The sequence below is a fragment of the Amphibalanus amphitrite genome, unplaced genomic scaffold (genome assembly GCF_019059575.1).
Source record: "Amphibalanus amphitrite isolate SeventyFive unplaced genomic scaffold, NRLGWU_Aamphi_draft 000479F_arrow, whole genome shotgun sequence".
NCBI classification, from domain to species: Eukaryota; Metazoa; Arthropoda; class Thecostraca; order Balanomorpha; family Balanidae; genus Amphibalanus; species Amphibalanus amphitrite.
In genome coordinates, this window is record NW_024881973.1 from 57,394 (window position 1) to 74,531 (window position 17,138).

General features: G+C 46.0%; 1 protein-coding gene across 1 annotated transcript; it reads left to right on the top strand.

Moving 5' to 3' along the window:
- The first annotated feature begins 8,031 nt into the window (after positions 1–8,031).
- On the top strand, positions 8,032–14,151 carry LOC122392284 (putative carbonic anhydrase 3). Its single transcript, XM_043386971.1, has 7 exons — positions 8,032–8,189; positions 9,425–9,457; positions 9,938–10,105; positions 11,192–11,330; positions 11,642–11,747; positions 12,493–12,720; positions 13,140–14,151. The coding sequence occupies exons 1-7, from the start codon at positions 8,129–8,131 to the stop codon at positions 13,425–13,427; spliced, it is 1,023 nt and encodes a 340-aa protein (XP_043242906.1). The 5' UTR covers positions 8,032–8,128; the 3' UTR covers positions 13,428–14,151.
- The last annotated feature ends 2,987 nt before the right edge of the window (positions 14,152–17,138 follow it).

Below are 17,138 nucleotides of genomic sequence, written 5' to 3' on the forward strand. Positions count from 1 at the left end.
CTATGCATGTTGGAGCTATTTTTTACAATTTGGGGGTCAAAAATCATGATAGAAAGTTGAAATTTGGAACATCGAATGTTCTAATAGAACTCTACAACATATATTCCGTTTTTTTTGGAAATTTCCAAAATTTTGGATTTTATTAGCTGTTTTCCAAAAAAATATAGTTTTTTGAATTTTTAGGGGTGAAAAACGCATTTTATGGAAAATCCGAGATAGCCATTTTAAAGAACTTGTTGAGCTGCATCTTTTCATGTCCTTAATTTGCAATTTGCTTCAAACCCTGATTTTTGGCGATTTTTTAAACATTTACCACTTTTTGACTAAAAACGCCATGTAGTTACATCACTAAAATCGATATATCTAAAAAAAATTTTGAAATTTTTTTCTTAGAAATTGCACAGGAGACGTCAAATTGATGGGGGAGAAGGTATGCCAAGTTTCAAGTAGATAGCGAAAGTGGTTCATGAGTTATTCAAGAAAAACGGAGGGGGGGTCGGATCCGACCCCCCCCCCCTGGCGGTCGCGGGTTAATCGCATTGCACTGTTAGTGTAAAAGAGGCGTTTCCAACAGACCAAGAGTTGAATTAATTGTACGGAGCGTATGACGTGGTAGATGGCGGACGACCTCCAGAGGCCGCACTCCCCATACCCCCCGCGGTGAAGGTCGGCGACTTTGGGCCCTCGCTCCACCTGGCGAGGGGGACTGTCAGACCGGGTTAATGAGCGGATCTAGTCCCAGGAGGGGCAGGAAGTCACAATTCACAGACACACACATGGACGCTTTTTTGGTGATATTTGACACGGTACATAACGTCGTTTACAGCATGTGTTATAATGAGTGACGATCACACTCTTCCATGGATGTCTGTTACCATTCTACGCTCACATAAATGAGCAGCTCACATATTCAAGGGCAGCGCCTTTCGAGGAGCGCTGCGGCCCGAAGGTTGGGACTTTGAATCCCGCCCGCCGCAAAACGCAAACACCGCAAAACGCGCAAAACGCACGCCCGAAACGCCAACGCAAACGTCGCAAAAAATAAGCAAACGCCCGGCCGCTGCAAACCGCAAAAAAAACGCAAAAACGCCGCAAAAAAAGACCACCCGCATCGCACGCCCGCTAACCGCCAATCGAAAACGCCTAAAAGTCGCACGCCCGCCGCCAAACGCAAGCACCGCAAAAAAGAAACGAAGAAGCGGCCGCCATCCGCAAAAAAATAAACACCGCAAACGACGCAAAAAAAAAACGCCCGCATCGCCCGCCCGCCTGCCGCCAAACATAAACACCGCAAAAAAAAACACACACAAAACGCCCGCCCGTATATGTATGTGCGTGTAGTTGTAGATGACAACGAATAACATTCTTTTAACCCTCGCCGGCCGAGGGGGGCGGGTGCCGCCTCCCATAGGGCTTTTCGCGATAGCTCCGAACACGCTGGCGATGGATAGGTGAAATTTGGCGGCCCTAGTCTTTGATTCAAGCCGGATCTTTTGACACAAACCGCATTTTCAGATCAGAGGCCTCTTGCACCAAACTACTTACCTAGGTAAATTCAGATTTTACCTAGATTCTCTTGCACCAAACTACCTACCAAAAAACGCTACCGTGAAAATTTACCTAGAAATTCTACCGAGCGGGATAAGAACTTACCAATTGTTAAAGTCCGACTGGCTGTTTTCCTCTTGCACCGAAAGCCGGAACGAAGTACTCGCGGAGGAATTTTTGACGGTTTGACGGTAAACGCGGGCTTCCAAAATAACTAGCAAAACCTTAGGTAAAATGATTCAATTAGTAACAATAGGCACAATACATGATAATCCACGGATACCTTTATGTAAATTAGGCATTACAAAATGTTTAGACAATGATAAATAAATGTTTTATGAGTGAATGATAATATAATTGACCAAATGCTCCATGGGTTCACAGAGGTGCTTCTCCGTACCAAGGCGATAAACCTCCGTAGCAGAACAGCTAGGTTGAAGACTCACTCGTTGCCATGGAAACGAAGCTTATTTGTTCAAGTAATTTAATATCAAAATAACTTCTATCGGTATTTACGTAAATGAAAAATGATTTCATAATACCAAAATGTATATTAATAAAAACAATATCCATTTAATTGTTTAATGTAGTTACTATTTGTTTGCGCCCACAAATAATTCGTCACCAAACAGCCAATCAAAACAAATCCTAAAAACGCGAGCTGTCAAATTTACCTAGGTAGGTAGGTAGGATGGTGCAAGAGAAGTTACCGCCGTAGGTAGTTTTACTAGGTAGGTATTTTGCCGATTCTAACTAGCTAGGTATTTTGGTGCAAGAGGCCTCAGGTCAGGTCACTAACCTATGACGTCATAAGTGAACCTCTGCACAGTCTTCAGATATCGCAACTTTGCAACGCCTTCTGTGTCAGAAGAGCTTTCACATGGAGATGAAACTTACAGGACCTAGTATCCATTAGAGGTCTCATAACTTGAATATCTCGGATTTTTCCTAAAGGCCACATGAGGTCATGTCAGTTTCGTGACCTCACCATTATATACCTACCTAAGTCAACGGGGAAAAATGAAAACTGCTATTTTGGTGCCGGGAACGACCCCAAACTATATCAACCACACGGAACCTTGATTTCTTGCACACCTCGCAAATTTTGATGCTTCACTTTTGCATTGTTGACCTTTCGTGACGTCATTTATGACGTCACTTTGGTCATGCCGCACCAGAGGCCTAGCAAGGGCACCACAGGCCTGCCATGGACACCACAGGCCTGCCAGGGGCACCACCGGCCTTGCAGGGGCGCCTCAGGCCTGTCAGGGGCACCACGTGCCTGCCGGGGACACTTCAGGCTTGTCAGGGGCGTTACAGTCCTGTCAGGGCCCAGGGGCACCAGGCCCGTGGTGTCCCTGCTAGGCCTGTGGTGCCCCTGGCGGTCCTGTGGTGCCCCTGTCAGGACTGTGATACCCCTGATGGGCCGGTGGTGCCCCTGGCAGGTCTTTGGGCCCCCGGGCCTCAAGGGGGGGGGCATGACCCATGTGACCCCCCCTTGGATCCGCCACTGGTCATGAGAGTTTTTCGTCAATAACTCCTGATCAAATTGAGTTAGCGAGTCAGGAAAGCCACCAATGGACTCGGGAAGACCTGCCAAATCGAATGATGTGCGACATGAACTCCTTCGACCAAGTTCGTGACATGGGGGCTCTGACCTGACCGTGACCCGAGGTCAACACCTCAAGTTGACCTCACCCAAACAAAAAGTATACCACTTGACGGGCCTGAGCAGGGCAAACACGATGCTGTCAAAATCGCGGCTCTGCGACCATTTTTTGCGAAGTAATTTGTCAGAAACCGAACTCGTACCTTGGGCCACTTGACCTGATCTCAGAGGTCATCGGTTGACCTGATACCTTTGAATTTGGTACCAATCGCTGCGTCTCGTAACGGCGTACACGCTCGTTTTTTCCGCGACGGCACGCTCTAGCTCCATCAGGGGCGAAACGGCGCGGGGGGGGATCGTACCAGCCTTCCCCCTCGGCCGGCGCGTATGTGTTAATTCGATTCTCCAAAGTGTACATACCAGACAACGTCCTTAGCCTCAGTTTCGAGTAAGACCATATGATTGGCTTATGGTGGTGTCATGAACATTAAAATTGTGTTTTATTTGAAATTAGTGGCTTCCTTTTTTGTATATTTTTCGGTACAATAACACATCGCACCTTTCATGGAATAAATAAGCTGCTCATTTTTATGTTGGGCACTTGATCCCAGGCAATAATCACAAAATTTGGAGTAGAAATGCGCTTTAGAAATACCTAAGATATCCCGCGCGGGGCTGGGGTCTCCAGCCGAACGCGCGGGGCTGGGGGGGGGGGTTAAATTTTACCCCCCCCCCCTGTTATCTCCCGAACTAATGGTCCGATTTGGAAAATTCAAACGCCAATCGAAAGATCTCATCACGAACAACTAAAAACATGTACTTAATTCCCGCGCCCCGTAGGGCTACCGGCGGACCCTACCACCCGTAGGGGGGGGGCCGTTTCGGCCCCCCCCTAAGATCTCGGAAAGTTACCGGCCGATTTTCAAAATTCAAACGGCGTTCGATAGCCCCACCCGGGAACTACCTTGTGACCAAATTTCATTGACCTAGGTCAAACCGATGACGTCACAGGTCAGGTCAAAGGTCAGATTTTCACCGTTCACAGGCAATTCAAGAAATGTGCTGTGAAAGCGAGTAAATTGGTAATTTATTGAAAACCATCGATGGTACATTGTTCGTCAAACACATACTTTGCTATCTGAGGTCACTGATACCAGGTCAGGTCACAGCGAGGTCAGGTCACCGGGGGTCACAATATGAATGTGTCGTGTGATACATGTTTTATGGTCCATTTTACATGACAAATGCGATTATGTGGGTTAGGCAGCCTTTGGGGCCAGCCTAGGTCACGTTTTGGTGAAGGTCAGGTCAAGGTCAGGTCAAATTAGGTCAAATTTCAAAGTTGATATTTTTGCATAAAATGGGTATCGATTCGATGCAGCTCGTCATGGGGAGTCTAATGGTGGTCTTCGTTTTGCTCTACGAGTTCTAGAATTGCCAAAAATTGAGTTTGAAAATTTGACGTCATCATTTTTGAACAGTTTTTTCGCTATAACTTGGCCAAAAAACGAGGTATCGATCTGAAATTTGGTATGTAGATAGAAGACGGTAGGCACTATCACATATATTCCGGTTTTTTTCGAAACTCAAAAAACTTTTTGGATTTTTTTGCGAATATATCCAAAAAAATGCTTTTTTGATTTTTGGGGGTCAAAACTCAAAAATTTCAAAAATTCGAGATAGCAGTTTTGTAGCCCTGTCAATTCTACACCTTTTATGTTTTGATCATTTTTCTGTATCTTCAAAGCTGTAGTCCTGACAGGTCTTCTCGCAAAGGTCTTTTTTCGGTCGAAAATGACAGAACATGACGTCACTCTGACGTCATTTGTGGCCAACCTATCATAGCCTCTGGAAAAATTTTTGGTCACAATGTGTAAAATTGATGCCCGGAGGGGTCCTGAAAGTTTGGTGGCGATATCTCCAGCCGTTTAGGAGATATCGACCGAAAAGGACAGGGGGGGCCGTTTCGGCCCCCCCCCTACGGGGCGCGGGTGTTTGAGGTCAAGGTCAAGGTCAGGTCAAGGGTACAAATTGCAAGTTCCTACAGTATCGGCCTTAGTTGCCGAAGAATGGAGTCATGGACTGAGACTGATCGCCCAAAACGTGTTCTTAGGCTACCAAGACAATACTCGTTGCATACAATATCATTCAGAGGTCAAGGTCAAGGTCAGGTCAGGTCAGGTCAGTTCACCAAAAACAAAATATAGAAAAGGGCATGTGCGACACATGTTTTATGGGTCATTTTACTCATAGAATTCAATAGGCACACTCAATAAGTGATATGGACCACCTCTGGATGAATTTCAGTTCGAGGTCAGGTCAAGGTCAGGTCAAGTGAGGTCAAATTTTGAAGTTGGTTGTTAAGGCCTAAAAGGGTGTCTATCTGATGCAGTTTTTCACGGCGAATCGAATGGTGCTATTTTTGTTTCCGTACGAGGTCTAGAACTTCCAAAAAAGTCATTTTTCAAAATTTTTGTGTGTCGTGACGTCATAAAATTTTGAATAACTCCCACATTTTTGAACCGATTCTTCTAAAACTTGGTATGTAGGTGCACATAGACCACTTCTCTGACATATATTCCGGTTTTTTTGATACACTCAAAATTTTGGATTTTATAACTATTTTCCCAAAAAAGTCAGTTTTTGAAAAAAATTTGGGCCAAAATCCAAAATTTTCAAAAAACGGAGATAGCCATTTGATAGACAAAGTAGAATTACGCATATCCTTTTTTGTTACGTCTTGAGTCCTTTAAAAATGAAGATGTTAGCGGCGTTTGAACTTTTGCCGTTTTTGAGGCGAAAATGGCGAACATGACGTCACTAAAACGTCAATTTCTCAAAAATTTTCCGACGGATTTCGCTCAAATTTTCAGGGAACGTGTCAAATTGATGTAAGAAAAGGTACTGAAAGTTTGGCGGCGCTGCGCGCCGCCGTTTTTGAGATATTGCAAAAATTCGCGAGGGGGGGTAAAATTTACCCCCCCAGCCCCGCGCGGGATATGTTTACATAGTGTATATTGTTACACCTCTGAGCTCATGTATTTTGAGCTCATTTAATCCATGTTCCGTTATGTCGTATAATAGCCGTTTTCACGACGGGCTATCTGGCGAATGTACCTAAGTTGACCGAATCTGCACCACATCTTTTTTTTACAATGAATGCCTTCGTGGCATGACTTTGTTTTAGTGCTTTAATCGAAATTGATGTCTGATAATTAAAAAAGAGGTAGGTATATAAATAAGGGTCCGTGCATCTCAGCTCAGACTGATAACTTTTAAGCCAAACACTCAGAAGTCAGAAGCTATGTAATTTGGCCAAATCTGCACCAAATCTGACCCTAATCTGCACCAAATACAGGGTGATTCATAGCCGTGTGACCGAAAATAAATGAAAACTACAGGAAATGCTTTCGTGTTACATGCGATTGCGAAGCACCATATGAAAGAGCCAAATCTGAAGTTTTGATCCATGTATTGTATCAGTCATATACACTTTTCCTTTGAAGCTCACACTCATTTTAGACAAGATGCTCAAAATGTCCACCTCGGCGACGGATGACTCCAGCACCAGAGCCCTACAGTTGGCGATGGCGCGGGCGCACCACATGTCTAAGGAAATGGAGCCAAAGAAGCTTGCAATGGCGTCCTTCAGTCGCATAATATCCTGGGGACTCTCCTAAAAGATCTCGAACTTTGCATAGCCCCGAGGAAGATTTGCATGCGACGTTGAGATCCGGCGAGTGTGGCGCCCACGAAACCTCAGCGCTCTTTGAAATCAACTTTCCGGGGTTCGCTTACCAATTTTTTTTTTGCCGTATTTATCATTAAACCGTGTCCTCTGTTTTGAATTTATTAACAATTCTATTAATTGTTATCTTCTTTGGAGCTTCCCTAGGGTGCAGGCCCTCAGACGTGCAGAACTATCTTGGTGTCCGCTTAACGGACTGCGTTAAATTATACAAATTACACATTTCTACATTTTGCTGCACTGTGTACATCATGAGCGATATACAGAGACCAGACCAAGACCGAACAAAACTTCATAAAATTTGCTACTAGCACGTGAAATTTCACGCGAAAATATGCAATCCTCTTCTCAAGAGAGATCAGCTAAATAGGTCACACGGCTATGAATCACCCTGTATGTACTAGATGGCCGTCGTGAAAACGGCCAATATCAATAGGTATTAGTTCTGGTACAAATGCGTTTTAACATAATATTACGAGTACCTACAATGTTCTCTCATCACGTATGTAGTGCAGAAGGTCAGGACAACGGGTAGCTTTGATATGATCAGAACTTTTTACTTTATGCACATATAGACGATTACTGTTATGCAAGAGCGGTAAATCACCTTCCACTACCACGGCAATCATCAAACAAACATCATGTGCTCTTTTCATTAGGCATAGAAAACCTGGCGGTTGACACACATTTCAGCTTCCTTCCGCCTTTGACTAGGTAACTGTGGCGGCGAGTCCCTGAGCAGACGAATTGTATCACTATGACCCGACATGGCTATGTTAAATCATATGACATAATAACCAGACCTAGAGAGCCGTCACTGTAGATTATGTCACAATGGCAGTGTAGTAACGATGCCTTGACATAACACTGGGCCATTCCTTTGAGATCAGACCTCTACCTTTCCTTCAGTCTGCATCAGCCGTCACCTGAGCTCATCCCTTTACGCATACCGGTCGCTTCCCGACCTTTTGGGGAAGTGGTGACTACTCAGCCACCAGCCCCTGGGGCACCTGACCCCTCGCCGGCGGGAACTCCCGGAAGGGCATCACGCCGCCGGTGGCGGTGACGACGGCGGGTGGCCACGTGACCGGCGCGGATTTGATAGGGAGCCGGCGGCGGCGGGCGGCCAGTGTCGCGGTGCAGTGGAGGCCGGACGGTGTGGCTCGTCCCGAGCTCCCTCATCGCACTCCTGTCAGAGCCCAGCCAGCCCAGCTCAGCCGACCATGGCTCGTCCGCTGCAGATTGTCCTGCTGGTGCTCAGCGCCGTCACACTCGTACTCGCCGGTCAGTGGAGATTTCAGAGATGTCAGAGCAGGGAAGAGTGAGTGATGTGACCGAGGTGGATTGGGCGCATTCGGACTCTGATACCGACGGAAGGTGGCGGATATCGGACACTTGCCTCCACCTACACACCGGTGCTTGATATCAGAGTGGATAAATGGATAAACAGCTCGAGAGCCGGGGAAACTCGGCATGATGGCACACATTTTAGTGTTTACATTCAATTAGAGTTATCACGGATTTGAAGGATTTCCACTTTCGTGTATTTAACAATTTCATCGTTGGAAATCACTTTAGGTAATATTCACCGTGAGCTCAAAGGTTCATATGTCCAGCTAAAAGGCAGAAGTCACCAAATCGATGCATTTAAGATTACCGTGAAATAACAGCAGAACTAAGTGTTAACGACTCCCAAATTATCGTTCTTGCGAATAATACTTGTTTTGAATCCGCGCAAGAAGCAATGCATGTCAAACAGCTACCGAGAAAGCCTCTCATAAAGTTTTGAGTAGTGTTTGACGTTTGAGCGCAGTCTTTGAATATCTGATCATTGTGCGTAAATGCAGTATCGTAGTTGTCAGTACAGGAAATTATTTTGGCTTAGCCCTCACAAATGTTCGCAATTCATAACAAATTACGACGCTAAAACACATAAGTAGATCAAAGGGGATTCAGTGGCATATGCATAGAAGATTCCGGTGTCTTCGCTTGAAATGTTCCAAAATAATGCATTCATAGAGCCGCCATGGTACCGCATCGAATTCCTAAAAGCAGTTGAATCAATCCAACGGCAATGCGTTATCAATAAGGCCCATATACATACTTACAGGTTCTTCCATGGCCTCAGTCCTGTGTCCAATCTAATCAAACAACCTTCTGTCGTAACCCCACACTTTTTATGTAGTCATAAAGGAGCTATTATCACAAACCCGGTGTATTTTTGCTCATTGTCGTCGAGTATACCGTGTAACTACTCGGTGTTACCGCTCGCATCCGTCCTCCCTTTCATTGTGGGTTAAAAAGTGTGCGCCTTTCCCGTCCAGTGCCGGCGGAGTTTCCATGCCCTCCGCTTATTGTGCCCGTCCACTGATTTCGCTCAGCCTTGGGTGTTTTTATGCTAGCATCGCCTGTTTTAAGTTTCCTGTTATATTGTATATAGAAAACGTCTGTTACATTTTGTATCAGTCGTTTTATGACACTGCCATCCTCTTATACATATTCGTCTTTTTTATTTCCAGGTCATGAATCGTGGACGTACGAAGGAGAACTCGGTGAGTAAAACGCTTTTTACCATATGTAGCAGCCTGGAAGGAGCGTGCAGAGATAAAATGCTAAAAAAATGATGAGCAATCCAATTTTCCGTATCTACATGACATAATATATTGCATTTAAGCATGAATCGTCACACCCAAATATTTGGAAACGAAAGTTATATGATGGCTTCTTTGATATCATGCAAGCCACGCACCAATGTTGGGATAGTCTGGCCAAGCGTGATATAGGATCACTTTTCAGGTGTGAAATGACTATATAATCGCGTGTAAAATACTGGAATCTGGTCATGCAACAGATTATATGACGCTGACGGATAAACCTCAGCGAAGTAACAATGGGCGTTTGCGACCAGTTAGTGTTACAAACTAAAATAGTTTGTTTATTTCGCTATTGGTATACGCTTTTTTGTGTGTTATTTGTACTGTATTGGCAATCCAGGCACATTTCTCTAGCGATGTTGTGTGCGCTCGTTTCAGGACCGGACCATTGGGCTGATCTCGGCTTCAAGAACTGCGACCGCCACCGGCAGTCGCCAATCGCCATCGAAACCAGCAGCACGGTCCGCAAACGCATGAAGCCACTCGAGTTCTACCACTTTGACGAGATTCCGCTCACCATGAACCTCACCAACAACTATCACAGCGGTGAGTAGCCCGCTCTCACCGCCGCCTTCTCACCGGCCTCTCACCGGTGCTCACCTCCCGCTAAACGCTGGCTTGCTAGACAGTGAAGATGGCTGGAATGTACGGATCTGTCGGTCATACGTCGATGTAGTGGGTAATACGAGGAACGGTAGTCACAGGACGAAAGAGACGCCAGTCAGTCCTGAGGTTTGATTGAGACGGATTGGATGGATTCAGCTACAGGGCTCACTGGCTGAATCATTTCAAAACGTTTTTTTTCGTGTCAGTTGCAGTAATGCAGCTTAACATCTAAAAATGAATGGCGAATGCCATTGACGTATTCAGCTTATCACGGAAAAATTTATGTAACCACGGCACGAATCATAATTTGTCCAACAGGCAAAAAACTTATTTCTACCGATAATACATTTCAAATCGTTAGCATGTACTGCAAATAGCATCGCAAGCAAATTTTAGGCAGTGCTCTTGAATATATATTAGGCTACCGCTCTTCCTCAATTTTCTTTAGCGCAGCCAGCTAAATCCATGATAAAACCAAACAAACGCTGAAAAAACGCGTCTCCTAGTGACGTCAGTCTTCCGTAGTAATCCGCTTGGTTTAATATCGATTTTCTCTTATTAGTACCTACCTACTGTATGACGTGAATCTTGAAGAGCGAAACCACCCGTTCGCCTTGGCCCGGTAAATTTTCTCAGAAACGTCACTGAACTACGTCGATGTACTGGCAGAGACGTCAATGGCTTACGGCATCGATTGCTTCTTCTCTCACTAATCTAAAGTTACGAAGAAGTCATAGATCGACTGGCAGTTATATGATTCACCATTAAAGTCTCACCGCATTGGGCTTGTTCCCGCTCCTTCTCTGACCCAAGTTACGTTGTTGTCAGGTCTATAATGGTGCTTTCTGTCTAGACATGCCTTTATACCTGCTTGGCGCTTGGCCGTTTCGCCTTAAGCGAAGTTGCATCGCCGAAGGCCGTGATCGTGACTGATATAGGGTCACGGCGTCAATGTCTCTGGTACCGTCACGGCCTGTTTGCTGTTGTCGGACGACCTCAGACTGACGGACTACTGCTTCCTTTCAGCCGGAGCTACCATGACCACTAGGAAAGTACCCATGGTGCGGAGCGGTGGTCTGCCGGGCAACTTTGAGGTGGTTGGATTCCACTTCCACTGGGGTCTGGACAGCACCACCGGCTCGGAGCATACCGTCAACGGCAGACAGTGAGTATAAAGACACGGAGTATCTACATAGAGTAGGTATATGTAGGATTTAGAGTGTCTGGAGAGACAGGGGACGTGACATGTTGTCGGCTGGGTCGGGTCAGACTAGGGGTCACAAAGAATGGCCCTGGATCGCTATTTATTCATCAAGAGTTACAACAAATGTCTTGTCAATGCGTAACTTCGACCAATGCAACGTTTGAATGCAAATATGCATGCAATTGCATATACTGGCAAATACGATGAAATATAACACTCGTAACAAATCAATGGTTGCATGTCGATGACGGTTATTTATTGCATCGTTGCAGTTATCCCCTGGAAATGCACGTGGTCTGCAAGAACACCGATTACGAGGAGCTGCAGGAGGCTCTGAAACACGAGGATGGCCTGGCTGTGCTCGCCGTTATGTTTGAGGTGGGTACCGTAATCCTACTTCTGTGTGTCTGAGCCATGCCATTTTTACAGTTAGCCAGCCGCTCATCTGAGGCGGCAGGCTGAAAACCACCAAAATATATCCCTAAGGCAGACTCCTGACTCACTGTCACTTAACTTTCCGATAATCATGCTGGAGAAAACATTGAAAACAAATGGTACATACATATGCCCAGATAAAAGATTCAGCTGGGATTAGAATCATGGAAAGTGGCATCACAGCAAAGCTGATAAACTTTGCATTGCTCTTCTGCCATAGTGTACGACTTTTGAATGACACCCATGTCTTGTTAGCGTTTCGGTTCCGCCACTGCAGTTTTGTAAACAGTTGTTCTTCCATCGTTATCATGAGATTATAGTCTGGTGTGTCATCGTCTTAACATTTACTGCCGAATATCCAGAAATCTATCACTGTTTAACAATCCACTGCAGGTCTTTGCAAACAGCAAAGACTTTTCACATCTACTACAAAAAAGTGTTTACTCCATGCTTCCCTGCAAAGGCCATTCACCCCACCGTCTAGACAAAGTAGCGGGTCATAACAAGCATCCCTATCAAACAATGGAACGTTGTTCACCTGGCGCATTCATCAAAATCTCACTCTCACGTGCCACGCTCGGTTTACTCGATCCTACAACTAACAACTCACTCGTCGGACATATCACATTACGCCTCTCTAAAACTGACCTCATAATAACTTATCAAAAATTTTCTCTATCGTCTGCAGTTGAGCGAAGCCAACAACCGTGCCATCGGCCGTCTGGAGGAGGCGCTCGCTCAGATCACGGAGGGCGGCAGCTCAGTGCCCGTCGTCGACCCGCCGCGGCTGCAGGAGCTCATGCCGCTCAACACCAACGACTTCTACCGCTACGAGGGCTCCCTGACCACTCCCGGCTGCTACGAGGTGGTCACCTGGACAATTTTCCAGCACCCCGTCAAAGTCACCGAGGCGGAGGTAAGAACCACAACAGACGAGGTGCCGGTGTTGACGGCGGCAACTCAAAGTTGTGTGATTTGTGTTAAAGATGTGCCGCTCCTGGGAGCTTATTTTCATTTGACTGAAATGGTATGTGTTGTGACGAGACGTCTTTCACGAATTATTGTTACGTGGTTACTGAGCAAAGGATTTATTTCCCCCTCTTCTCTCTCTCTCTCTCTCTCTCTCTCTCTCTCTCTCTCTCTCTCTCTCTCTCTCTCTCTCTCTCTCTCTCTCTCTCTCTCTCTCTATTTTTCTGTCCTTCTCAACCTCATTTTATCTCCCCGAATCTTTCAGACTTCCTGATGAGCTGATTTCCTTTTCTTTTTTTGCTATATTCCTTTCCGATATCAATTTCTCTCGCCGTTGCTAACCTCCCTCTCCCCTCCCCTCCTCAGCTGGAGCTGTTCCGCTCGCTGAAGCGCACCGAGAAGCTGCCGATCGGGCACAACTACCGGACGCTGCAGGCTCGCTACGGTCGCACCGTCTACCTGCGACGACCCGAGGACGAGGAGGACATCTACTACGACGACCACGACGAGCACGAGCTGCTTGACGAGCTGCACAAGAAGCTGTTGGAGGAGGAGATCGCGCTGCTGCAGCGGCAGCGCGGCGGCGGGCCAGGTCTCCGGCCGACCGCGCTGACGGCGCTCGTCGCGGCCGTCATCGCCGCGCTTCGTCTGTGAGGTGATGCTAAGGGACTTGGTCACTAGCTTTGGGAGGCGAGTGGGTGGAAGGGACGGGGAGGGAGGGGGCATCCGGTAGCGGCTGACGGCCCGGCCCGGAGACGGCATTGGTGCGGCATTCAGGCGCCGAGCGGGCGCGTCCAGTCTGTCTTCAGTGCGCGTGCGGGACCGACGCCCACTCTGTACAATCGCCGGCGGTCGGAGCGGCCGAGCCGCGGCCGCGTGAGTCGGTGACGTCATCTCTGACGTCAGAGTGTGATAGCAGTGTCATAAACGGGAGTGGTGCTGAATGCTTGTCTGAAGTCAGGGAGCCCAGGACCCAAGTCGTCCTGAAGCCAGTTATCGAGCGTCTGCGACCACTACCAATGGCTTTTTCTGTCAGCCCGTCAGCAACACGTTTAGACTTTTGTCTGCGTGTTGCATGCAAAAGGAAGTTTACACTCCTTGGCGTCGGCTTCATTGTGGCCTCTTGTTGACGATGTGAACCATGCAATATGTGTACTTGACTGACTCATATGTTTATCCATGTGTGACCGCAGTGTGAACGATTGTATACCATATGTCGAACTGCTCGTATTTATGTGTTCTAACGCCCTTTACCGCTTACCTCTTCGCTCTGCATTGTCGTTTTGAGTCATGATTCATATTTTCCTTTTCTAACGTCCGTCATACTTTTTATCTCACTTAGACGTCTATGTATCTGCCTATTTCAAAACAACAAAAATCAACAACAACAAAAAAACAACAACAAAAAATCACAACTTGCAGCAATATGTCGTCATCTGTCTACAACTGAAGCTGAAAAGAGGCTCGTGTGAGTGTGATGGGAATCTCGCAATAAAACTGAATCGTACAACGCCGAATTTCCAATGCGACAGACGCATGTGTGTAGAGAGAAACTGTGTAAACGAAGCCGATTAATATTGCGAACAGCTCAGTCTAGCACATCGAAGCCTTCCCGCATGCCCGTCGAGACTAGCCCGTGCTCACCGTGCCAAAAATGCTCAGAATTGACTCGCAAATTTGGCACACCGATCACCTGATGACAGGCCAACCGTTGCATACAAGAGTGGGGCCAACAGTATGGCGCAATCGGCACGAAAACAAACAAAAAGCATATTTGAAGAAGAACAAAATCACGACGGCGTCTGACCACTTTGGATAAAAAGCTAAATTTGCTACATATGTTTTCGCTGCACTGACCGACACGATTGGTTGCTTGAGGTGTATGTCTGTGTTCCGCATGAGGGAGCCGGGGATAAACATTGTTCCAAATATAGCACATAGATTCACATCAGTATTTGGCCATCATCGATTACTGTTCTTCAATAACACCGCTGATTTATGCATCGTACAGTGATTGGCTCAAGAGTAGATATTTATGTAAGCACCCGGTGGACTCATTTGCCACGGTAAGCAGAATGACATTTGATATTTGGTGTCAGGCGTTCTTGCCATAGCTACTGTTTTATCTGAAAATATTAGCTTTATAAATGCGAAAGTTATCTTAGAAATAGGGGTGAACGGATCAAACAAGCCGATTTTCTATTTAATTCAACTTTTGCTGAATTAAATTGACAATTCAACTTGTGCTGATTTAAATCAAGTGAGGGACTTATTCGCGAAAAGGGGTCTCATTATCTAATTTGAGTAAGGGTGTTATTATAAAAGCGAATGGGTGTCTTATTCGTAGGGCAACACATTTCATTTCCCTGTGTCCCATGACTTAGCCGCGCGCATTCTGGACATGCATGGAAAGTAACTCCCTTTGAAAAGTTCTTATTCCTGTTTTTCGTTTTGGTCGTCGGGAACTGAGTGATAGTTCCAAATTCGCACAATGCAACACACTACACGGAGCTACCAAAATGATGTCACAAAAACGGTGGAAGGTGCCTGCGGCAGGCAGTGATGTGAGCATACCAGTTTACCTTTTTGAACTCTTCTGTAGGCGTCATAGTGCCTATGTCATGGTCATGATGCGGTCACATCACTTATGGCACGGTAGAAAATGTTTCGTTAAAATTATGCATCAACAACTGGTTTTTGGAGTTTCGTAGTGGATTCCCCGTAATCCTTCATGCCTTCAAAAGGAAAGCACGGGAAATTTCAGGTAGTAGGAACTAGGAAGAGATGTATTTGCATTTATCTGCCCTGGATTAAGAAACTTCCCTGACTTGGCATGGCAACAGAATAAGCATACGGAAAGTTTATCAAACATTGTATGAAACTAATTGGTCTATATTTTTTTCTGACATATTTACCAGAAATGCTCCATGTGTGTGCCATTTTGTAGCTTTTTATATTTCTCATTTAATTAGTATTTTTTCTGTGCTGTGTCGCTTCTTACCAAGAAGCGCTCATTCCCTCTTTCATCGGCCATCCACCCAGCCTCTATAGAACACCTTACAAGCAACCTATGTAAAATCCGACAAAAGCGCAAAAGACTTTTTGGAAAAAGTATTTATTTAAACGCTTGCATTTCACAATCGCACCTATCAGGGGTGGGGAGCCGGAGCCGGAGCTGGAGCCGGAGCTGGAGCCGGAGCCGCCGGAGCCGGCACATTTTGCCCGGAGCCGGAGCCGGAGCCGGAGCCGATTTTTTTCCGAAGCTGGAGCCGGAGCCGAAGCTGTCTGAAATTTCCACGGCTCCGCATCCCTGCGCATATGCAATGTATTGAGTCGGAGCCGGAGCAGGAGCCGCCGGAGCCGGACCATTTTACTCGGAGCCGGAGCCGGAGCTGGAACCGCCATGGCATTTCACCCGGAGCCGGAGCCGGAGCCGGAGCCGTCTGAAATTTTCACGGCTCCGCATCCCTGCCTAATATGATTAATAAGTACAAAAAATTGTCACCTTCATAACAAACAAGATGAGCCGCTTCTCTGTTCCAGTCGAAATTTTCACAGCTTCACCGAGTTTGAGCTGTTCTGTGAGAGCTACGTCACCAGACGCTTATCAAACCTCCCCTTCCCACACACACACACAGCGGTTAAATGGAGTGGGTACGATGAGGTAATTGCGGGATGACCCCACACCTCACGTGCTGTCACGGCTAGCGCTAAACGTTGGTGGAGCGTTTTAAAGTGGTCTGAGCGCTTTTGTGCCGCCTTGAAGTAGAGAACCTTCGTGTTTTATCAACGAAAATGAAAGTGTTGGCTTACGTCACTTTATGGTTTATTTTGTCGTGTAATGAATTGCATGAAATCATAAGCGTATTTACTTGATATGCTAGATAATCAAGTAATTACGTTGGTTGCAAGGCTGCAAACTATTGAGAGTCATCTCTCTCGAGTGCCGATCAGGATGCAAGTTGCAAGGTCAAAAGTAAAGTCGCAAAACAATCCATTCACCGCCTGTTTCCAACTGCATTGTGGACTCGGCAGTTCTATCAGGACTTCTCACCTCCTCGCCCCAAGCCGGTCACGTTGCCCCAATAGACGGTAAATAACTTTTGAAAATACCTATCTCCAGTTTTAGAGTTTTCTGAACCAAAATTTTGCGAGGAATCCGATGGTGTGGTCCTCGAAACCTGAAAAATTTCCATTTTTGAGATAGCACCTATTTTTTCAAAAATAAATATTCGTCATGCATAATAGTCAAATAAATTGAAAATATAATGAGTTAATTTTTGTAGCAACACTAGAATGCATCGAACATGAATAAGTGATATATTTTAGCTGAGATGATACCATATCTGCGCATACATGTACATG